This window comes from Peromyscus maniculatus, chromosome 6, assembly GCF_049852395.1.
Source record: "Peromyscus maniculatus bairdii isolate BWxNUB_F1_BW_parent chromosome 6, HU_Pman_BW_mat_3.1, whole genome shotgun sequence".
Classification (NCBI taxonomy): domain Eukaryota; kingdom Metazoa; phylum Chordata; class Mammalia; order Rodentia; family Cricetidae; genus Peromyscus; species Peromyscus maniculatus.
Genome location: NC_134857.1, coordinates 118031680 through 118056605, shown reverse-complemented (window position 1 = coordinate 118056605; position 24926 = coordinate 118031680). Strand labels below are relative to the sequence as shown.

The window sequence follows — 24926 nt, the reverse complement described above, 5'->3', positions numbered from 1 at the left end:
CATTATTCCCTAAACAACACAGGGTAGATCTTTTTTTTTTTTTTTTTGGTTTTTCGAAACAGGGTTTCTCTGTGTAGCTTTGCGCCTTTCCTGGAACTCACTTGGTAGCCCAGGCTGGCCTCGAACTCACAAAGATCCGCCTGGCTCTGCCTCCCAAGTGCTGGGATTAAAGGCGTGCGCCACCACTGCCCGGCAAGGGTAGATCTTGCTGTGGCATTTGAGTTATGCTGAACTTATTATCCCAAGTTCATAGCAGGATGTATAAGTTATATGCAAATATACCACTGCATATGAGGCGTAAACTATCTGCAGGCTATTTTCTTAAAATCCTATGCTTTAATTCAACATGATCACATAAGCATTGTCTTCAAGCCTGTCTACACAACCTTCAATTTTATAGCTGAAGCAAAGCCCCTACCTAGTAAGCTTATCAACACTAAGCTCCCTTTCTGAAGCTAGCCTGCATGCCCAGCAGATAGATAGATGGCAGTGTGATGTTTAGGAGCACATACTCTGAGACCTGGCTGCCTGAAAGGTTTCCTCATCTGTGAAGAATAACTCCACTATCTCACAGAACTGCTGCAAGCATTAAATGAATATATATAAAGTACTTGCTGTGATGCCTGACACACACTAAGTTAGCAATTAATAAAGATCTGCCTATATTAAAAATAGCCACTACAAAAGCAAACAGTTGTTACAAACAGGCAGTGATTAAGAGGTCATTTTTTAAAAATTACTTGCATAGAACACTAAATCCACATTCCTGGAAATACTAGTCAGGCTTACCATGATTCAACATAAATAAATCCTCTTAACATAGTGTAACTAAGCCTCCCATCAATTTCCATGGGATAATGTATTTTTAAAATTACAATCTAGGCAAAGGGACACAAGCACACTCTTGTGCGCATGCACACACACACGTACAGTGACAACTTTTTTCTGACTATTAAGACAAAAAATGATTATTTTTTAGATGAAAAGCAATCCGTTCTTCTCTAGATGTGACTAGACTCTTTGGTAAGGACAGGAAAGGGAACAATCCTAAGGCTGTGATCATAACAGGCTTCCCCACTGCTTGCTAATGGCCAAGGACTGGCAGAATTTCCCAGATGTGTGTATGCGTGCAGAGGTACCTGTATGCAGAACCTTGATCAAGTATCAACGTTAGATCCACACATGATAACTATCCTCTTAGTACTACATTTAAAAATCAGGATCATTTTAGGATATCTGATTCCCATAAACATTCCCCATCACAGAGAAATTTTAATGACTACAGAAGCCATGCTCATTTCCACTTCTCAGCCATCTCCCTGAGAAAGATGGCACAACTCACAATGTAACAGAAGATAATCTCCAATGTGGCAGGGAAGGAAAGGAGAAATGATAGTTGCCAAAACAGCTACTGGAAGTCCAGGGTTGCTGGCACTTCTACTGAACTTTATCTTCTTAGCCTTCTAGAAGAGTGGTTCTCAACCTTCCAATGCTGTGACCCTTTAATACAGTTCTTCATACTGTGGTGACCCGCGGCCATAAAATTATCTTTTGTTACTACTTCATAACTGTAATTCTGCTACTTTATGAATCATAACATAAATATCTGAGTTTTCTAATGGTCTTAGCGACCCCTGTGAAAGCGTTGTTCAACCCCAAGTTGAGAGCCGCTGTTCTAGAAATTAAGTGTTTCATGAAAGTGTTATTTGCTCAGGACTTTCTGTTCAATCTGGATTAAGCCAACCTGACTCATTTTACATCTGATTCTATGGAACTATGATGTGTAAAGTATAAATCCACATTTCATTTCTCTAAGTCAAATAATTACAGATTCAGAGTATAAAGTAAAGTGAAATGTGAAATAAACACCTCAACAAAGTTATTAACAAAATGGGTTCCTCACTTAAAAAAAGTTTGTCAAAGTCTGCTTACCCATCAACAGTTTTTCGTTGGTAAATATATTACATTTTATAACATTTAGCTCTTTTCCTGTTTTCTTCTAAAGCTTTCCAAACATATATTTACTCATTTTTTTGTGTGCCTTGGTGTGGACGTGAAGGTCAGAGGACAACACTGCAAGAGGTCCTGTTTGCACTATGAGGGTTTCAGGACCCCAACTCACATCCTCAAGCTTGGCAGCAAACACCCTTACCCCTAAGCCTCTCAGTGGACCTTTTTTCTTAAGATTTGAGTGTGCTTTGAGACCAGATCTTGACATGTAGACCAGGCTGCGCTAAAATTCACAATTCTCTCTTGCCTCCACTTCCAAGTACTCAGATTACAGGCATGCACCACCACAGCTGGCTTCTCCATGTCTGTCAGTCTTATTTTAAAAGCAGGTTGCTAAGTATAAAGAGAGGAAATATCTGGAATAGGTGTGGTAGTCCACACCTGTATATTCCAACACTGGGAAGGCAGAACTCCCACCCAAGTTTAAGGCCAACCAGCCCGATCTACAAAGTTAGTTCCAACAGACACAGACAGACAGACAGTCTCAGTCTCTCTCTCTCTCTCTCTCTCTCTCTCTCTCTCTCTCTCTCTCTCTCTCTCTCTCTCTCTCTCACACACACACACACACACACACACACACACACACACACACACACACACAAAGAAATTATAAAAACTAATGAAAGTATTCTCTAAATAACAAGAAAAATAGAGAAGAAACCTATCCAAAAAGAAACATGAACCACTAGAAGATGATTAAGGACACTGTCTGTCATCTTCACTCAGTCTATTTTGACTTTCCTACAATTTCAAACTTTTGTCCAACCTTTGTCCACAGGTTCTGTAGAGCAATACACTTGCCTTAATGTTCCCTTTTCAACTTCTCAACTTATATTTATAAGCTATTACTTATGTAACTAAGCTCAAACACTTAGAAATGCTGCGCTATCAAACTAAAAATGACTGATCATTGATGCAATTTCCATAGACTAAAAATCTGACAAATACTTATAAAAGGTTGGATATGTAATGGGAGAAAAATCACCTACTCATGACTCTAAGTGGCTCTCAACCTTCCTAATGCTGGGATCCTTTAATACAGTTCCTCATGCTGTGGTGACCCCCAACCATACAATTATTTTTGCTGCTACTTCTTAAGTGTAATTTTGCTACTGTTATGAATCAAAATGTAAATATCTATGGTTTTAGATGGTCTTAGATGATCTTGAGAACCACTGCTCTAAATGCTTACAATTAAGCACACTACAAAAAAATCTAAAGAAACTCACAAGTGTCGGGTGGTAGTGGCTCACACCTTTAATCCCAGCTCTCAGGAGACAGAGCCAGGTGGATCTCTATGAGTTCAAGGCTAGCCTGGGCTACAGAGTGAGTTCCAGGAAAGGCTCCAAAGCTACACAGAAAAACCCTATCTCGAAAAAACTAAATAAACAAACAAATAAGATTTTTACAAGCTTCAATGCAGTTCAACTGCAATCCAATAGTAAAACAAATCAGCTGGTTTTAAAAAGTTATTTGAAACTGAAAAAGCATGAATATAGTTTAGTAGTAGAATTGGCTTAGTATGCACCAGGCCTGACCTGAAATCAAGCACCAAAACCAAATCTTTGTTGTTTTTCAAGACAGGGTTTCTGTGTAGCCCTAGCTATCCTGGAACTGTGTAGACCAAGCTGGCCTCAAAATCAAGAGATTCACCTGCCTCTGATGGATTACAGTGCTGGGATTAAAGGCATGCACCACTACAGCCGGGCTCCAAAAACAAATCTTAAAAATATTAAAAATACCATATGACTAGTCAACAGGCAGGGGTGTAAAAAATAAAACAAAACAAAGAACCTGTGGACCTCAATGCCATTTTGCATACTATCTCCAACTACTTTCAATGCAACTATCACAACAGAGTCATCACTAGGAGTATTTCACCTCTGACCCCAACACTGGCAGTTAAGCTCCATAAGAGCTCACAATGAACAAGTACAGAGCATATTTTGTACAACTTTGCATCTAAATCTCACTTGTTTCCTCACCCTAAACATAGCATCAGCTCTAAATACGGACTTAGAATAAAATCTAAAGACTAAATTGTGGCTTTCACACAGTCCAAGACTTCAATGTAACTAGACTGTCATAGAATGAACACATTGCTGTTTTATTGCTTAGGGTCTTTGGGTTGCCTCTATTATTCCCCATATTAATTTCCCTTAACACTTGGCTGAGAAAGGTAGAAGACTCAGTCGAACATAGACATCAGAACTTGTCAAGGGAGTTTAAGTTAAATTTAAATGCTTCCCTCTTGTTCTTACATAACACTTATATTCTAAAGTCAGTTCATTTCACTAACAACTTATGAAGCAGTTTTGCAGACAACCAAATCGCCAGGAAAACCGATGCCAATAAAAAAAAAAGTAAATCATGCAAAAAAGAAAAAAAAAACATTTCCTTGAATTCTGCCAGGATAAGTCCGTTTTGCAAACTAATCAAAATTCTTGAGTCTATAGGTGAGTTTTTAATTCTTTTAAAAAATCTAGCAAACACATCTACAAACTTTCTATGTCAAAGGCTCTGGTTGCTAGTCTACACCTTTAATCACCTTTATCACACAGGTGTGACATTCCTTAAAAAACCTGAATGGGTGGCCAGCTGCTGGCAAACCCAAACCATGACAAAAAAAAACCCCACTCTTCTGCCTTCCGGGTAACTACCAACGTGCTGCACGCTCGGTGAGCATCTTGCTTCAATCAATTTCGGAATAGTGCTTTAATTAAGAGGAAAGCAGTGTAGGATGGGAGGGGGGAAATCAAAGGGAAAAGCAGGATTGAGGTGCCGGAGTTCAGCAAAAGCGCTTGAATTTCGATCCTCCGGACTCCAAACGCTGTTCTCCGACTTCCACACGGGAGCCGAGGCACGCGCTGCCGCCTCCATGCTAATTTTTTTTCTTTTAAATTAAAAAAAAAAAAAAAAGACGATCCCGAAAGTTTCTATTTCCAATGTCAGTGTTCGCTGGCTATCTTCCGGACGGTCAAGTCGCGTTAAGAGCGGAAGAATCGACAGAGTCGTCGGAGGCGTGCGCGCTGCGCCGAGCAGATGAATGAATGGAAGCCCGGCGCGTGTGAAATGCAGGGCTCCGGCCAGCCGACCCGCGGCCGCGATCTGTAGGCCTCGCTCCTCCCCGCCCCCCCTCACTCCTCCATGACAGCCCAGTCCCGGTGCGGAGGGGGCCGGGACAATGTGATCACCTTCTCGGCCGCCCCCGGCCCCCGGCCCCGAGAGGTGCGTGGCGCGACCCCGGGGCGTCCTCCCACTCCAGCCCGCAGCTCCGCGGCTCTCCGCGGGACGCGCTCGCCCTCTTGCCGCGCCCCTCCCTCCCTCTCTCCCTTCCTCCCGCCCGCCCGCCGGGCCCCGCGCGCCCACCGGCTCCGCCGAGCCCACCCTCCCAAACGGCTCGTGCGCGGCCGGCACGAGGACCCCGGCGGAGGCGCTGGCGGCGGGGCGCGGGCGGCGGCGGGGCGCAGCGGCCGCCCCGGGGCTCTCCCTCCGGCTCTTTCCAGGCCGGTTCACCGCCCACCCGCCCCGCCGAGCACGGTGCCCGCTAAGAGCCCGGCCCGCGCCCCCCGGCCGGGACCGGGGCCGATGCCCGCGCCGCCGGCCCGCGCCGCCCGCCCGCCGCCCCCTCCGGGCCGCGCGGCGCCCCTCCCCCACCGCCCCGGTGCCCGGGCCCCCACACGGCGTGTGCGCTCCACGCTGCCCGCCGCCAGCCTCCCGGCGCCAAGGCTGCCTGCGGAAGGTCAGGCCGGGGGGGGACACAGGGGCCCGGCGCGGCCGGGGGCGGCGTGCGCGCCGGGAACGCCGTCCCGCGGGGAGTCCCTGAGCGGAGGGAGCCGGAGCGCGGGGACCTCGGGGGTGGGGGCCGAAGGCAACACTCACCGGTTCCACAGTCGCCATCTTAGATCGATCTGATCGCACAACCGCTCCTGAAGGGGGGGCGAGAGGAAAAAAATGAGATTCAAACCGGATTGGCCGGCTCCTGCCCACGTGACGGACGTGTCCGTTTGGCCCTGGCGGCGCCTGCGCAAGACTGCAGCTGCGTGGGGACCGAGAGGCTTCTGGGAAGTGGAGTCTCTTTTTTTTTTTTTTTTCCTTAACGCGAAGTTTTTTTTTTCCCTCTTTTAAAAAAAAAAAAAAAAAAACTGATCACGTGGTCGCTGGCGAGGGTGCGCGGCTCCCGGCGCCGCGGGTGCTAGCTGCAGAGTAGGTTCTAGGCCTCTGCGGTGTAGCGAGCAGAGCTACGGTCGCAGTCGTCACTGCGGGGCATTCCTGCTGTGCCCTTTGTCGCCCAGTCCTCCCATCGTTCCTAGAAGATTGGGAATTGCACGCTCAGCACACGCAAGAAGGCTTCATTTGCTTAGCTGAGGTTCTAGGACAAGTTGCTTGTGTGTTTTTTATTTAGTTTTCTTTTCGCCTCCCACCATTTTCTCTTGGTTTCAGAAAGAGGCGGCGATGGAGAGTCGTTGATGCGGTCTGCGCTCCCCCCGTCCCCGATCCACTAAAGCAGGTGGTCACTTGTTCCCATCGCTGCCCAAGCGGGGGGGGCGGGCGGGCTAGCCCACGGTACCCACTCGCACGCTTGGGGAGGAGGAGTGCACGCGTCGGCTTTTCCTGTTCCCAGTCCTGAGATGAAGGTGTCAGGGTTGAATCTTACTGGACGTAAAAAGTTTGGAAGTTCTGTCCAATCAGTTCCAGTATTCTGCTTGAACGTGAACGGAAATAGCCTACGTCCAGGTGCCAGCCAGGGAAGCCACTCGGGGCTCCGCTGACTCAGCCCTGGACTGAAGGTCAGGAGTCGTTAAGCCGGGTCAACTATGACTCTTGACGTTGACTCATGCTCCTTAGGGGAGTGACTTAATCGCTCGGTGCCTCAGCTTTTTCATTTATGAACCAAAGATGATAATACACTTACCTCACAAGGGTGTGCTGTGGTAAGGACTGTAACCAGCTTTGAAAACGCTTCGGAATCTAAATGCTTAGGAGCAAGTGCGTGCCTTCCTAAGAACCAGCTGCGTCTCCTCCCGCTGCTGTTTTAACAATTTTTTTTTCCTGATACAGGGTCTCCTGTAGCCCAGGCTAGCCTCGAACTTGCGGTGTAGGGGAGGATGGCTTTGAATGGTAGATCTTCCCGCCTCCACCTCCTCCCAAAGTACTGGGAATGCTGGCGCGTGCCAGGGGTGGGGGTGGGGCAGGCGGCGATTGGGGTGGAACCTAGGGCTTCCTGAGTGCTAGGTGAGCACTCTACCAACTGAGCTACATCCCCAACCCTTAACAATGTTTTAAACTTTTCTTTTGTTTACTTTGTTACGTTGCCATGTACACCAACACAGTTTTAAAGTTTCAAGACCCCTTTTCTTTTCGAATGTAGCTGCTCTCAACAGAAGCTTTATGTTCAGGAAATTATGTTCATAACAACTTCTAACAAACAGAAATTTGTCCCCACGCAGGCATGCTGCATTTTCTTCTAATTTACTGGGCTATCGTTTCTCAAGACAGTGTTGAGTAAAGGTTCTAATGAGGAAGACAGGATCTCCTTGCTATGTCCACGATGCCTAAGAATGTTATCACCAGGAAAAGCAGTTCAAGCAGGCTATCTGTGCCAGCCTCCTTAGGGTGTTGCTGTTGTCCCGAGCTGTGTCATAGCTATTATTGAGTACATAATGGATGCTTGGGTTGACTAACACATGCTTGAAGCTGTAGAAGAAACTCAAAGCCAGTTGCCTGCTCATGTTTTTGTTTACCAGAATGGCAGAAGTGATTTAAATGAAAGCTTTTGTTTACTCAGCACCAGTAGATTCTAAAGTCGATACAGTTCTGCAAACTAAGCAGATAGGTGAATTTTTACGCACAAATCTGTTACACGAACCAAGGTAACTACAGTTGATCCCTTTATTTTCTGTTGTTTGTAAAGTGATATCTGGTTTACTTTGGTGAAAAGATAGCATAGAGAGCTGGGAGTGTAGCTTAGTAGAGCACTCACCTAGCGAGCAGGAGGTCCTGTTTTAGATCCCCAACACCACATAAACCCAGCATTCTGGAGGATCAGGAGTGCAATTTCACTTAGGTGGCAAGTACCAGGCCATCCAAGGCAACATGAGAATCTATCCAAGAAAAGACAAGACAAGACACCATAAATATCCTGTTTTATTAAGCTGCAAGATAACAGCAAAAATCAATCCTTTGGCAAGAAAATATCCCAATGAGCCCAATAGCCACTGTTATAAAACTTTTGTTTTAAATAGCTTTCGTTTATATTTTTTTTTCTTCAACTTTCCTCCTCTATTGTCAGTCAAGACTCATCTTGGGCTAGGGTGTAGCTCAGAGGTAGAATGTTTGCCTACTTTGCTTAAGACTCTGGATTCAATTTCCAGTACTCCTGTCCTCCCTGTTCCTACCCCCCCCCCAAAAAAAAAGACTTGTGCTTTTACAGTACTTATGTATGCCCCATTCTTTGTGGTTTAATTGATCTCCATATTTGGATATGATTTGTTTCATATTTTTAACATTTCAGATGTGTTTGCCTAATATCAACACTTAAGATTTTATCATGTCAAATATTTGGTGGCAGGGTTTTATGTGTTATATATCTGTCTGTATGTAATTGATTTAGTTTTATTTATTTATTTGTCGAGTCAGAGTCTTGCTATGTTGTCCAAGATTGTCTTGGACTCATAGACACACAGGATCCCCCCACCTCATCCTCCAAAGAAGCTGGAACTAAGGGTATAAAGCTGCTGTCCCCAGCTCTGTGCTAAACTTAAATGTATGCAGCAGACTAGATTATGTTTTATCTACTTACAAAAAAAATGCATTTATCACCCTGCTACCATATCTATGCTGGTATTAAAGAAAACAAAAGTTTAATTTTAAATCAGACTTATGAATGAGAGATGATGTTGTACTGCTGTCCTATATGATGGGGTTGTCTAGATCACACACAGCTACTTTGGTCCAGCACAGTATCACTGTAGCTATTCCTTATAATCCTGGGCTGATTGAATGTTACTAAGCATTAGTAAAAAAAAAAAAAAAATGATGATATTTTCTCAATATAATATATTCCTCAGACTGGGATATTGCCAGTGTTTATAGATTTAACCAATGTTGAGATTTCAGATAATTTGATAGAACACATGTCGTTTGGATGTATACTTTATCTCTGGAGTTTCAGTTCCCTGATTTAGATGAATGAAGTTACCGTTTTGCTAGACTTTTCAACTATAGTTAAACTAATCATACCTTCTATGATCTGTATAGAATTATTACTGCTCACTTCGGGTTCTCATCATTGTTTTTATTTAAGCAAGCTTTAGAAGTTTAGACATCCATAGTTCCCAATAAGTACTAAGCCTGATAAGTCATTTTTCTTAAGTAGACTTTGAGAAAGAGGGTATGAAGTTGTATGAGCAAATAAATTATGTCAATGTTGTAAGCTGAACATTATCTAGAAATAATCTAATCCAATTTCTAGTCACATCTTCCACTCCATCCATTCATCTGTCCACGAGATATGGTACTGCCTGTACTATAATTTATGTTCTACTGTTATTATTGTACTTTTCCTTCAGGAAAGATTCAACATATAGTATCTCCTACATGAAAATTAGCCTTCGGGATTATTTCGATAGCTAAGAACATTTAGGGTGCTGAAAGCTCTCATACTACAAACCTTGCTTCTCACTCTGTTGATCATGGACAGATGTTTTAGTCAGTCTGTGCCTCATTTTTCTCATGAGTTAGATGGGAAAATAATACTGTGTCATTTGGTTACAGTGAGAAATAGTGACTGTTTCATGTAGTATGTTTGAAATAGTTTTTAGAACGCAACAAACATTCAATTTTACTGGTCATTAGAGTGGTAAAACATTACATTGATGTAAATTTCTTTTTTAATTCAATTTTCTTTGCCATATACTAGACAAGTGCTCTTCCATTGAGCTATACGGAGCCCTCTTTTTATTCTTTATTCTAAGACAGGATCTCACTAAGTTGCTCAGGCTGGCCATAAACTCACTCTAGCCCAGGCAGAACTTGAATTTTCCCTACTCTGTGTCAACCTTCCATGTAGGTGGCATTAGAGACCTTTGACCAGGCTTCTTGCTTTGTTATGGTGGTGGTTGTTGTTGTTGCTGTTTTTAAGACAGAGACTCACTGTGTAGCCCAGGCTAGCCTGGAACTGCCTAGTCCTCCTCCATCTGTTTTCTGAGTACTGAGACTGAGTGTGACAGCATACATTGTTTCTTCTCTTTTGGTAAAATGTAATATATTTTAAGAATTCCTTTGTCTCAAGAACCAACTGCTGCTTATTATCTTTTTAGGATATTTCAAGCTTGTGTAAACTACAAAGTCAGCTAACATGGATTGGTCTCCTGTAACATGCCAAGTATTTTTCATATGCATTACTTCATTTGACTTTTATAATCCTGTTTGTTGATGATGTTTAAATATAAAGAGAGAGTGTTTACTATTAAGTGACATGTTGAAGTCTGCAGATACAATGATGGAATCAAACCATTTTTCTCCTCTTCACAACATAGTTGCTTTCTTCTGATTAGCTCTTCCAGATGATGCTTATTTTTCTTTGAAAACGTTTAAATTTATTTTTTGGGGTGGTGGTGGCAGGAAGTGAGTGTGGACCCTGTTCTCTCTTCTCACCTTTATGTGTGTTCAGAGAATCAAACTCAGGTCGTCAAGCTCACCTTTACCCACTGAGCCATCTCCTGGGCTCTCTTCAAAGCACTCCTAATTACAAGTTGGTTTGCAAGCCTGACAAAGCATCCAAGAGGGACTAAGTAATGGGAACTATGTGATCAGTCAAGGCTATTTAAAGACACATGAAATAGAGGCACTTCCTTCCTGGATTTTAAAATCTAGTTGGTATACTAAGTCATGGAGTTATAAATAATTCAGTGCCCATAAAAAGGAGTGTGACTAAGAAACAAGAGGATGCAGCTAACAAGCACCATGAGGCACCCTAGTGATGAGTGGCACAGTCACATGATTGCTTCCCGCATTGCATTCAAGCCTCTGTCCCCCGTCATGTGAGAGATGCCATCCTTGTTCATCCCTGTAAACTAGCTTCCCCATTACTCTGTTCCAGCTCTGCTTTATTTTGCCCTTACTCTAAGCTTGACATCATACCAAACATTCTTTAATTATTGATCACCTCTGCCATGCAGATACCAGCTCCTTGATGGTGTGTAGGCACGGGGTAATAAATATTTAAAGGAAACTCAAAAGTCATTTGTAGTTGGAAGGTTTCTCTGGTCCCGCCCGGCCCCACAGTCCCACACGGCCTTGCAGTCCCATAGCTGCTTATAAAATAATCACTCAGAGGCTTAGTATTATTTACAAACTGTATGGTCCATGACAGGCCTCTTGCTAGCTAGCTCTTATATCTTAAATTAACCCATTTCTGTTAATCTATGTTTTGCCATGTGTTCTGTGGCTTACCAGTGTACTGGCATGTTGTTCCTTGGACAGCAGGCTGGCGCCTCTCTCCAGACTCCACCTTTCTCTTTGCTGTCTCTCTCCTTGGATTTCCCGCCTGCCTCTAAGCTGCCTTTGCCATAGGCCAAAGCAGCTTATTTATTAACCAATGGGAACAACATATATTCACAGCATACAGAAAGACATCCCCCAGCAGTCATTTTTCTTAAAAAGCCCAGCCTTAGGCCTCATAAAGTAACTATCAGGAAAAATCCTTCAGTGTATGCCAACTAAGTCATTTGTATGGGTACCTCATTCAAAAGAGCAGTCTGAAGGTAGGCAGCCTGGTTGTTCAGGTGAGGGAGCCACTCTTAGCCAGTCTGTGAGATTGACCAGATTGTAACTGGACTGCATAATGAAGGCTACACTCCAAAACGACGAGAAAAGAAACAATCTGTGGATAATGTGAAAAATTCATACAAGTAGTATATTAGGCCAACAATAAGGTTAAATAAACATAATTACTTTATGCAATTGAAACCTGGATGTAGACCAGAACTGGGTGACCAGCTCACAAAAAAGTGACATGGAGACTTAATATTAATTATGAAAACTTGGCCTTAGCTTAGTCTTGTTTCTAACTAGTTCTTATAACTTAAATTAACCCATATTTTTTAACCTATGTTCTTCCATGTCTCATTACCCCATCATCTCTCTGTACTCATGCTGCTGCTTCTGCATCTGGCTGATGACTCTGCCTTCCTTCTTCCCAGTGCTCTCTCTGTCCAGAAGTCCTGCCTATACCTCCTGTCTAACTGTTGGCCATTTAGCTTTTTATTAAACCAGTCCCAGTGACACATCTTCACAGTGTAAAGGAATATTCCACATTTCCCCCTTTTTGTCTAAATAAAAAAGAAAAGTTTTAACTCTAACACAGTAAAACTATATACAATAAGAACAATTACCAGGTAAGAATTACATTTATACTGTCTAGTCCATTTGCATTTGGCAAACTTAGAGAAAATACTCCTTTATCTTAATTTTAGTCCAAAGTTTTATACCTAAACCACTTTTTTGTCATAAATTGTATTACAATCCTAAAAATATCTTTTTAGACCTTAAAACATCCTTTTAGATAAACAACTTAAGCTTTTATGTTTCTCAACCTTATAAACTTTATATCTCTTATGTAAGTTTTTCTTTTGAATTTGGTAACAAGAAAAACTGTAAAACTATAACTATCTGGTCTTCAGTCTCTTTTCCTTTTTAAGCCTCAGATTTTTTTTAGACATATTGTACCTTTTTGGAGGTTGTATGTGTCTGGACCTGGCTTTTCTAAGCATCTATAGCGTTCTCTGATCACATGAGACAAATCTTAAACTGCATGTCAGCCACTGGAGCAGACATTGGGTACTATATGTAGACAGATTTTTTTCCCTTTAGGCTGCCAGCTCAAAAAAAAACAAAAAACAAAACAAACAAACAAACAAAAAAACCACCCACCTATACCCCCTGCCTAGCTATTGGCCATTTAGCTTTTTATTAAACCTATCATAGTGACATATCTTCACACAGTGTAAAGAAATATTTCACAACACCTGGGAGAAATAAAAAATGCATGGGATAAAAGTAATCTTTAGAAAGAAATCAACATTGTAAACGCTTGTGAGGCAAAACAAAACAATTGGATTTTAAGGTCTTAAAGATTGGGTCTTTTTTCAATGCTTGAGTCAGATAACGCCACACTCTTCAAATAGGAATGCTCTGAAGAGCTGAGCAAAAGAGGTTGGACTCATAAACATAGAAGGCTGGTGAAAATAGAAACAAGGCAAAAAGCAGATTGGTCATTTCCAAGTTCTTTGCCATGTAAGATGGGAAATGGAAATAGGAAGATTACTGAGAGGAATTGGTTCACCTCAATGGAAGGATTAAAGCAGAGGGGTTTCGTTATCATACTGCCTCAGACTGGTCTTTGGGGAATTTGGGCTCTTATCTCTCTAATCCTAATAGATAAACAGCTTAGTTTCCTTATGGGGACGTGGAACTTTAGCATTATGGACCATTAATTGGGTCCAGTGTAGGAACTTGGTCCAAAACAATGGCCTTCTTTCATTTTCATTTATAGTGCCTAACATTTAATCAGAGATCTGAGTGAGGGAAGCACATTCAGGACTTCGTTGCTCCATACACTGCCTTTACAATACAGTGTTCCATTGGACATGTGTTCAGTAGGAGCAGCTGCTTGCCATCTATAAGAAATGTAGGGTGACAGTACTTGGACTGTGTTTGCCTGTTCCAGGGACAAGGTTTCCCAGTGTGGAAAACACAAATCCTTTCAGACTCATCAAGCAACTGTAAAGATAAACCTACATTCCCATATTTATTTGCATATAGGGCTTCTCAGGAAATGCAAATGTGCACACAATAGTAGTTAGGTTGTTTGAAGTCACTGTTTAAAGGGGCATTTGGCTTTTGGAGTTATTTTCTTGTAATTATCTTCTGGGGGAGAAGCTGAGAGCTACCCATTGGACCATATCTCCTCTGTGTCCTGAGACTGGGATAATTCCCTGAGGAAATGCCATCCTATGGGAACTGTCCAGGTGATTATCATCCTTCCCCAGCATTTGCCATATGCTTTACTTTCTACTCCAGCCATTACACTAGACACCTGTAGATGTATCCAACAGTCTTATTAAATAAGAAACACAGAAACAATGTAAAAGAGAAAGCCAAGAGGTCAGAGCTCAGAGCTAAAATCTCACCCTTCTGCCTGCGGTGTCCCAGCTTCCCAAAAGAGAGCTATATCCTGTCTGTTCGTCTTTTTAAGTATTTTGTTCTGCCTTCTCATTGGTTGTAAACCCAAACACGTGACTGCCTCGTCACTGTCTGAATGTACAGCCCCCTAGGTCTTAAAGGCATATGTCTCCAATGCTGGCTGTATCCCTGAACACACAGAGATCTATGGCATTAAAGGCGTGTGCCACCACCGCCACACTCTTGCTATGGCTCTAATAGCTCTGACCCCCCGGGCAACTTTATTTATTAACATACAATCAAAATCACATTTCAGTACAATTAGATTACCACCACAGACACCTGCAAGTTGGGAATTCATTTTTAATAGTAGTTAAGTGTATTCTAGTAGCAAATTTTCAGAAAGAACACAAAAGGCAAATGCAATTAATAACATGTCCTTGCATGCAGGTTTCACAAATATAGAGAACAGATACAATCTATTATGTGATAAAGATTCTAGAAACACCATATTATTGTCAATAGGAAGTTTTCTAATTAAAAAAAAAAAGTCCAAATGTCATGTTGAAGAGATGGTTCAGCACTTAAGAGCACTTGCTGCTCTTACAGAGTATCTGGATTCAGCTCCCAGCACCTATGTGGTGGCTTACAACCATCTGGGGGATTGATGCCCTCTACTGGCCTCTGCAGGTACCAAGCATTCATGTGGTGCACATACACATATAACCCTTTTTAAAAAAAAAAAAATTCAAATGTTGGTGTTACCCAGAAAAAAATGTAACAAGTTTATTATAATTACGATAAACTACTGAAACTTGCTCAATGACTCACCTTGAATTGTGTTAGTGTTTGCTTCCTGAGCATCCTCGTTTCATTTCTGTTGCGATGAGAAAATGCCCTGACAAACGCGACTTGAAGGGAGAAAGGATTGACTTGACTTACAATTCTACGTTCCCGTCAATCACTGGTGGGAATTCATGGAAAGAACTTGAAGCAGCTAGTCATGTCCACAGTCAAGAGCAGGAAGAGAATAGAGATGTGCATGCTTACTCGTGCTCAGCCCTCTCTCTACCACGATACAGTCCAGGATTCCCTGCCTAGGGAATGGTGCTGCCTGCAGTGGGCTAGGGCGTCCCACATCGATTGACTTTAGGAATCAAAGCAATCCCTCACAGACATGCCCAGAGACCAACCAGATCCAGGAAACCCCTCATTGAGATTCTCTTCCAGGTGACTCTGGGAATGTGTCAAGCTGACAATTGAAACCACCCATCACAATGAGTGCCTATATCTTTAACTTCAGAGTTTGGGAGACACTGCCTTTCATTATATATTCATAACATTGCTTAAAAACAAAGATATACTCAAAGAACTAATGGAAAACCATGGTTAGAACTTTTTTTTTTTTTCTGGAGCTGAGGACCGAACCCAGGCCCTTGCGCTTGCTAGGCAAGCACTCTACCACTGAGCTAACTCCCAAACCCTGGTTAGAACTTTTTAAAAGTAAATAGTACAGCTGCACATGGTGCACACCTATAATCCCAGTTTAGGAGGCAGGAAGATCAGAAATTCAAGGCCAGCTTCAGCAGCATAGCAAGTTTGAGGCTGGACTGGATTACATGAGACCCTGTCTCAAAAATCTGACAAACAACAAAAGTAAATATAAGTGATTGTCATATCAAGGAAACATGCTAAGTAGTTGAAATTTTTCCATCACTTAACATCATTTGCTGAGTGATACATGCCTAATAATGATGGGAACTGGAACACACTTCCCCATCTCTCAGCAGTCTGACATCATACCTTATGAGACTCTATACATGAGGCTTTTATGAATGGATTCATCCATGGGTGTGATTAATGGACCAATCAATTAATAGTTTATTTCAAGAATAGGTTTGTAGCCGGGCGGTGGTGGCGCACGCATTTAATCCCAGAACTCGGGAGGCAGAGCCAGGCGGATCTTTGTGAGTTCGAGGCCAGCCTGGGCTACCAAGTGAGTTCCAGGAAAGGCGCAAAGCTACACAGAGAAACCCTGTCTCGAGAAAAAAAAAAAAAAAAAAAAAAAAAAAAAAAAAAAAAAAAAAAAAAAAGAATAGGTTTGCACAGACATAGTGGTGCATACCTTTAATCCCACCACTCAGGACACAGAAGCATGTGGATCTCTATGAGTTTGAGGCCAGCATCGTGTATATAGTTTCAAAGCTACACAGTGAGACTGTGTCTCAAACAAGCAAACAAACCAACCAACCAAAAACAGAATAGGTTTGCTAGAAAAGTCAGTTCGGCTAGATCTATGCCCAATCCTGCCTCTCTAAATATAATGCTTGTGTCACCTGGGGACACTACGGGTATGAAGGCCACCACCAGATACGGCTCTATGACCTTGGGAGGGGGGAATATGTAGATGTAACCAACCGTCTTATTAAATAAGAAACACAGAACCAATGTAAAAGAGAAAGCCAAGAGGTCAGAGCTCAGAGCTAAAATCTTACCCTTCCTCCTGCAGTGGTCCTAGCTCTCCGAAAGAGAGCTACTTCCTGTGTGTATGTCTTTTCATAGTCTTTTTGTTCTGCCTTCTCATTGGTTGTAAACCCAAACACGTGACTGCCTCGTCACTGTCTGTATGTGCAGCCCCCCAGGTCTTAAAGGCATATGTCTCCAATGCTGGCTGTATCCCTGAACACACAGAGATCTACCTAGATCTTCTACCAAGTGCTGGGATTAAAGGCGTGTGCCACCACCGCCACACTCTTGCTATGGCTCTAATAGCTCTGAACCCTGGGCAACTTTATTTATTAACATAAAATCAAAATCACATTTCAGTACAATTAGAATACCACCACAGGAATACGAGTCAAAATAAGCTGCTTTCTTTATAAACTACCTTGGTGGTGGTGTTATATTAGCAGCAGAAATGAGCTGAGATATGAAGGGTGTGCTTGGTGCCCACAAGATCTACTTTGTATTTCTGTAACTGATTTTGATAGGAAAAATAAGTACACAAATTCTCATCACAGGACAGTATGGCACTCAGGAATCTGTCCCCTAGGATAAGTCTAGACCAAACTTTAGAACAACTTGGGACAATCAGTTTCTTCTTCACCATGTGAGTCCTAAGGATTGAACTGAAAGCATCAGGATTGGCCTCAGGCACCTTTACCTGCTGAGACATCTCACCAGCCCTTCTTTCTGCTTTTTTAAAAAAAGCATTATTGTACTCAATTACATATCCCTCTTTTGTCTTCATTAGCATATAGTTATACAGCATAATGGATTTCATTGTGATTTTCATATATATTCTATATGCCTTGATCATATTCATTCTTTTATTCCTTTGATGATTTTTAAAATAAATTGACAGTATTCTTAGAACTAAATATTTCAGAATGTCTATGATTAAGAAGAGTTCACTTTATTTATGGCATGTTTCTTTAGACTAAATTTATATAAAATGAAATGTACAAATATTACTGATGCATTGAATGAATTTTAGCACACAATAGAGTTGCACAATTCAAAACATTATCAAGATGTAAAATGTTATAAAAACACAAGAAAAACTCAAAACCATATAAAATATTTTGACCAGCTCTCTTTCCTGTGCAAATACAACTCCTTTCCCTAACAGGCACCTCCTGTTCTGACTCCTTCATGTTCAGTTTGGACAGTTCTAACATTTCAACCAAGCACAATTACACACTGCATACTTTTCTTTTTTGGTTTTTCAAGACAGGGTGTCTTTGTGTAGCCCTGGCTGTCCTGGAACTCACTCTGTAGAGCAGGCTGGCCTTAAACTCAGAGATCTACCCAAAGGCATGCACCACCACAGCCCAACCACTATATACTTTTCTAATAAGGCTACTCTCAGTGTATATGTTTAAGTCTGTATATTATGTATTATCAAACACTCTATATATGCTTTCTTAAAGTATATACTTACATACTTCACTTTCTCTGGCATGGTTTTTTTTTTTTAAGGTTTTGCTTAGCATAGATTCATTATAAATAAAAACGGGTTTATTATGAAATTTTGGCCTAGTGCTCACTGTGTAGTCCAGGCTGACCTCAAATTTAAAGCAATCCTCCTGCCTCAGCCTCTGTACTACTAGGAATACAAGTGTGTACCTTCATGCTCAATTTAAGAAAACTTTTAAACCTGGTGGTGGTGATGCACGCCTTTAATCCCAGCACTCAGGAGGCAGAGGCAGACAGATCTCTGAGTTTGATGCCAGCCTGGTATGCAGAGCATGTTCCAAGACAGCCAGGAGTACTCTAAATACTAATTAATTTTATTTATAGCTCACCAAGAGAATGCAAACAGAATTGATGAAATATGTATTTTTAAACTATGAAAATATGTCCATTATATAAGGAGAGACTATGAGTGATTCATTCTCTCTCTCTCTCTCTCTCTCTCTCTCTCTCTCTCTCTCTCTCTCTCTCTCTCAGTGATAGCTATTCTGTCTATGACTTTGAAACACCACCCCTAGAGATGTAGCAGGTAACTGTCCTACCTACCTATGACCTTGAAGTACCTGTCCCTGGGGCATGGCTTGGGGCAACCCTTAAGACCAGAGACACATGTAGGCCGCTCTCCTCACTCCCTGTGGGACTTGAATGCTGGGCCAGTCTCAGGTTTGGAAGAACAGCATGGGACTCTGCCTCACCTTTCAGGACCCTGTGACAATTCCTCTGTTCTGTCTTGTGAATTTCCCTTTCCTGATAAATCCCTTTGCGCTTTAACCAGACTCTGGATTTCTCACATTACCTGGTGCCCACATCTGTGGGCCATCCCCACAGCCCTTATCCATGCGGAGAATCCTAAAACCCCTGCCTGCTAGAAGCAGCACAAATCCTGAAAAACATGCCCTACTTGTTCCTTCTATTACCAAACTCCATTACCTGCAGAAATTATCCTAAAGGTATACAAAGAAATGAAATTTGGCAGATGGATGTGTTTCATTTTGCAGAATTTGCAAGATTAAAATGTGTACACCATACCATTGACACCTATTCAGGATTTCAACAGACAACTCCTATGAGTTATGAAAAGGCTGATTCTGTAATTATACACTTATTAGAAGTTATGGCCATCATGGGAATACCTGTACAACTTAAGACAGACAATGCCCCAGCATATGTCTCCAATAAAATGAGACAGTTTTTTTGCTTATTACAATATAAAGCATGTTACAGGTATACCACACAATCCCACAGGCCAAGCAGTCATAGAGCTAATTGAACCTTAAAGGATATGCTAAATAAATAGAAAGAGGTAACAATGACTCCTAGAAAGAGATTACATAATACTTTATTAACCATGAATTTTCTCAATGCTGATGAGAAAGGGACAACAGCTGCAGAGAGACACTGGGTAATAGAAAAAACTCCTGAGATAAACCAACCAGTTTACTTCAAAGATGTGTGACCTCAGAATGGAAACCAGGATATGTCCTAGGTTGGGGAAGTTGTTTTGGTTTTGTTTCTGCAGGAGAAAAAAAGCTATGCATACCAACAAAATTAATAAAAATCTGATTTGAACAGGAGAAACCACTTGATGAATAGAGGTAATGGCTCATCCACCGATGCGGCAATTCTACAAGTTGTAAGGAAAACTGAACAAACAAGGGTTGAGGCAGGGTTCTGGTTTTTGTCTTTACAGGATAACAGGAATACCCATCTTCAATAAATCAAAAAGCCTTGGATATCCAGACATCTAGAGCAGAAAGGAAGAATCTGTTGGTACCAATATATACAGGGTAATATCTCACTGCCTAACATCAATATCTCTTTAACTCTAGAAAAGTTGTGGTCCTGATTCAATTATAAATCAAGCTGGTTTTGGAGTTGGAATGTGGCTCTCTCCTTCTCTAAGCCCAAGCATGTTGCTGAAAGAAAAATATAAGAGATTCTGTCACATATCAGAAGAGCTGCTTGGTGTGGGACAGAAGAATGCCAATAATTAGGGACCATTGTTGTCAAGATTCTGTTTCTCTCCATGCTTATTCTTGATTTCTGGGAATCCTACCTCGCATGTCACATCATCCTAAAATCCAAACTTTCCATTTTGATATTAATATATTCAAGTTTTCCAAAATGAAAAATAAGTCTTTCCAATAGCAATGTCTGAAGTCTCCAGAGGGAAGATGGGGCCCATGACAACAACACTACTTGGTCCATAATGATGCCATTAAACCAAAAAAATAGCACTCAGTGATCAGCTTTAGACTGCAAACTCTTCAGGAAAGTTCCAAAATGAGATGATCCATCATATTACATTTTTAGCCAGAACTTCAGACAACCTTACCCATTACCCTGAGACTGGCTGCAGACTCTACAGTGAGTCCTATTGAGACCTAACTATCTAAGCTTTCTTACAGAGATACTGTCGACCCCTAAACATCAGGAAGCAATTTTAAGAAAACAATGCCCCCTCTCCCAAAGGTTTCATTTTTCTTGGGGTTATGGATAAATTGTTATAGGGTTGAGGGTGGAACAATAAAATTTAGAGTCAGGATTCACTTTTAGAAAAGGAAAAAGTGGAATAGATAGGTATAGGATATTAAGGTAGATTATTGTATCTACTAGTAAACTAATTTAGCAAACTATCAGCCTTAGATAAATTGCACTGATATGGATTCTTGTATATTGATGCAAATGTAAATTATTTTATATTCCTATTTAAGATAGTTTTTATATTAATATAAATTCAAAACTAAAATTATCATATTGTATACATGTTCCTACTCCTATTTGAAATATTCTGTATATTGATACAAATATAAAATTATATTTGCCATACTGTATGTATGTTCTACCTCTGTTTATGCTATTTTGTATATTGATACATATTAAGGATACTGTTATCATATTGCACTATACATTTCTGCCTCCATTTAAGATATTTTGTGTATTGTCACAATTTTGAGGTCATTGTCTTTATACTGTACATCTGTTTACAGATTGATTATCACATTAATGTGAACCCTTAGTCCTTAGGTTATTTAGGTAGATAAGACTTACAGATTAATAGTCACCCATGAAGGTCATTTCTATAGTTATGTTAGTTAGATTCCCCAGACTTACAGAAACATATGTCAGATGGATAGGTAATCTTCAAACACTTCATAGACCTAGATATGGCATTTAAATGTTTTGATAACTTAGAATTCTGTTGACATGAGACACGATTGCTCCTGGCAGCATCGATCTGATCCTGAAAGAATGTTGGGCTTCTAAGACACTCCGTTTGGAAGTTTGTCTTCTTCATGGCACAAAATGGCCTGCTGGGCAAAGAACTGCCTATGCCTTGACTGCTGACATTATGAATGCTGTCCTTTCTGGATGAGCACGACACTAGGAAAAGTGACTACTGAACCTTGTCAAGACAGGGTAAGATGGTCTTTCAAAATTCCTGCTTATGAAAATGATCTGTCAGATACTCTAGGCCTGTAGCCAAAATGAATGCCCCAGTGGTGCTGAGAAACTTCAGGTGACTGTCCAGGCTGCCAGCTGTCTCTGTCTAGTCTCATAATTTTTCAAATATTGCTTGTTTGAACTTCCTGTTTTCTCAGTGTTATTATTTTCCTTCTTAGATCTTTGATGGGGTTGAAGACGAGATAGTTATAATCCTCTCATATCTAAGAACATTTTAGATACTAAAGTTAGAATCTTCAGGATAGGACAGCTATTGGAGTAATCTCTGTAACATGCCATTTACCTATGTTCTGGACATTTCCGGATTTTAGTATGTGTCTCTTGTTTGATGTTGTTCTTGCTGGTTGTATTTCTATTTTTATTTATGTTACTACCTTTTCCCTCTCCTGAACAATACTTAATAATTGTTCCTTTTGTGTATAGTTTGTATTGGGTTAGAACTTTCTTATTTAGACAAAAGGGGGAGAAGTAGTGGATAGCTGTTCTGTCTAAGGCCTTGAAACACTGGCCCCAGAGATGTAGCAGGTAACTGTCCTACCTACCTATGACCTTAAAGTACCTGCCCCCGGGGCATGGCTCAGGGCTACCCTTAAGACCAGAGACACACACTAGGCCACTCTCTTCCTCCCCTGTTGAACTGGGACACCGGGTCAGTTCAGGCAGAAGAACAGCATGGGACCGTGCCTCCCCTTTTCAGGACCCTGCAACAATTCCTGTTCTGTCTTGTGAGTTTTCCTTTCCCAATAAATCCCTTTGCCCTTTAACAGACTCAGTGGATTCCTCACATTACTCTTTCTTTCTCTCTCTCTTTCTTAAATTGAAAATAGAGTTTTTTTAAGCCAATATTATTGACTTCTGTCCCGAATGACTTCATATTCTGGCTATAACTCTGCTCCTGCACTCTGTCAGCCACATGCTGTGCATTATCCTTGTTTCTTTGGGTCTAACCCGCCTGATTGTGCATGGGTACCCCTGAATAAATTGCATCCTGGGTCTACAGCTTTTGAGCGTTAAACAGGAAAAACACCTCTGAACATTTATGGAAATGGTACAACATACCTTGACATTCTTTGTTACTGGGCCATCGACAAGGCTGAGCAGGTAAAAGGACTTGTGCAAGGCTGATGACCCAAGTTGGATCCTTGGACCCATAAAAAGCCAGATATGGGAGGCCACAGCTGCACTCCTAGCATTCCTATGGGGAGATGGGAGGTAGAGATAAGAGAATGACCCAGAAGCCTTGCAGCCGGCTAGCCTGGAGCACACAAAGTGACAGGAACAAAAGAGCCGAAGATACCATGTCTCAACTAGTTCCAAAGAGAGAACAGACACCCAAAAATTGTTTTCTGTTCCCCACAGGTACACTTTGGGATGTGGGCACATAGGTATGCGTACATACACATGCTGAAGTAGAATCAGGTAGAAAAGACCAATTATTAGATAGACACTGATTTCGTGATTTGTTTAGTGATTTACTTAAAGCACTGTTTGTATTACCTAGTTGTCAAGCATGACTTCACCCGCCACCTGGAACAAAATGACCCGGAGAAACAGCTGAAACAATGGGTCATTGCCTTTAACAACCTGCTGACTGCCACACACACGTCCATAAAATCTCACTTACCCACCTCCAACTTTACGGTTTTAGGGTACAATGTGAAAATACAACCTGGATCCAGGATGGAAAGCTAGCAGGAGCTGTCACGCCCCTGACATGGCTCCACTGGTGACATATCGTATCTGATATCTTCCACTCTCATTAGTGCTAAACATGCTTATTCCAGAAAGATTCCTGCAACGGCGCAAAACAATAAAAATTAAAATATTTTGTCATTACCTAAACAAAGCAATGTTTTGGAGGTGGATGAACAGTCTCCTTCAGCTGAAGCGTTGCTCTTCAGAGGCACAGCCTAAGCAAAAGAGAAAGTACTCATGAGTCTCTTAGTGGGACTAAGAAAAGACGGTCGTGTGAGTGGACCTTGGGGACGGGGAGGGTGAGTGGCTCCGGAACTTCCTCTCTTCCCTATGTTCTCTCTGTGTGTGTCTGTGTCACTCTCTCACTGAAAACTGGCTTTCTCCAGAGTGTAGAAAACATGACTCGCAAGGATTCCGAACCTCCCTGGCATCTTAACACCTTTGCCACCACATTTGGGCTGATTCGAACTGTCCACGGATCCTTCTTAAAGCCGTCAGTGAAAGGAATCGCTCCAGACACTCACACCTGGACCACTCAATGGCACGTGGCAGGAGTGGGTGACAAGAGTGGCCAGATTTTTGGCTCAGTCATCTCTGCCCGAAAGTGAGACCTGACATTTGTGATAACTGACAGCCTTCTCTGTGAGTCAGAGTTGGAAGAGGGAGGAGCTGGTTACAGGAACAGAGGAATGACACATTGCCAGCAATGTATTATCTACCACAAAAGATAACCCCAGACAACACTCACTACCAGTAACTAGCCAGACTGACCAAATAAGACATTGTAAAATGAATGAGCTCCTACAACAGAATAAAAACAAGAGCCCTTTTTCAAGAGGTAATGTGAGATCGCCAGAAAGATACACATCAATGTGTTAGCAATGATAATGTCTGAGAAACGAGCAGGGGAAGGGGTCATGGAACGACGCTGACATTTTGTGCTTGTATAGGTGTTTAAGTCCCTTAAAAGTTTTGTAAGCAATAGTAAAAGGAGAATATGGTGTACTGAGAACATAACAGATGTCATGTGTAATATACAGAATGTAATGCCATGCAGTCTATGTCTTTGAAATTAGCGGGGAGGTGTTTCTACTCTTTAAAGAGAAGAATACAGAAAGAAATAGCATCCAAGCAGATACAATAGGTAAGGTGGTTCTATGTGATCTGTCCACATGAGAGAGAGAAGTACACAGAGGAATTCCAGTCAATACAAAAGTTGACTGGAAACAGTAAAAATATTCCTGTGGCTCTGTTCTTGGTATAGTCCTATAGCAAATAGTTTAACTCATCACAGAAATGTTGGAGCTAGAAATTTAGAGTTTATGGAGCTGCGGAACAAGGCATGATGCGAACAAACAGGAGCGCGGAGGAGCGCTTCCGGAAATGAATGCGTTGCCTGGCTAGGAGGAAATCGACATTTGTTTTACAAGCTGACAGCCTGTCAGCTGCTGCTCCAAACCGAGACAAAATTGCACTTTAGAGTGCCTCTGTCCGTCCTTTTTCCTAAAAAGCACTAATGCGATTGCTTTTCATTAAGTGAATGTAAGGACTCCAGCGCCCCTTGCTCCTTAGTGTGTGTTCGGCAAAGTCCGCCC

General features: G+C 41.8%; 1 protein-coding gene and 2 long non-coding RNA genes across 6 annotated transcripts in view; 1 reads left to right on the top strand and 2 right to left on the bottom strand.

Annotated features, from left to right (window-relative positions):
* Eif4e (eukaryotic translation initiation factor 4E) overlaps positions 1 to 7065 on the bottom strand; it is a 37381-nt gene extending 30316 nt beyond the window's left edge. For 2 of the 4 annotated variants that reach the window (XM_076575054.1, XM_042280005.2), the window contains exon 1: positions 5893 to 6112. In XM_076575054.1, the coding sequence (XP_076431169.1) occupies positions 5893 to 5910 (18 nt within the window). In that variant the 5' untranslated portion in view covers positions 5911 to 6112. Of the gene's footprint in view, positions 1 to 5892; positions 6113 to 6667; positions 6781 to 6925 lie in introns of those variants that run through there. The other 2 variants (XM_042280004.2, XM_006995503.4) reach the window with 2 other exon arrangements.
* A 106-nt stretch (positions 7066 to 7171) lies between these two features.
* LOC121830350 (uncharacterized) lies at positions 7172 to 22834 on the top strand. The gene is made up of 2 exons (XR_006073553.2): positions 7172 to 7883; positions 19862 to 22834. It is a non-coding gene; the product is annotated as an uncharacterized LOC121830350 (long non-coding RNA).
* Positions 19493 to 23962, bottom strand: LOC121830351 (uncharacterized). Its single transcript, XR_006073554.2, has 3 exons — positions 23474 to 23962; positions 22696 to 22831; positions 19493 to 19915 (listed from the first exon to the last, which is right to left on the bottom strand). It is a non-coding gene; the product is annotated as an uncharacterized LOC121830351 (long non-coding RNA).
* Between the last annotated feature and the right edge of the window lie 964 nt (positions 23963 to 24926).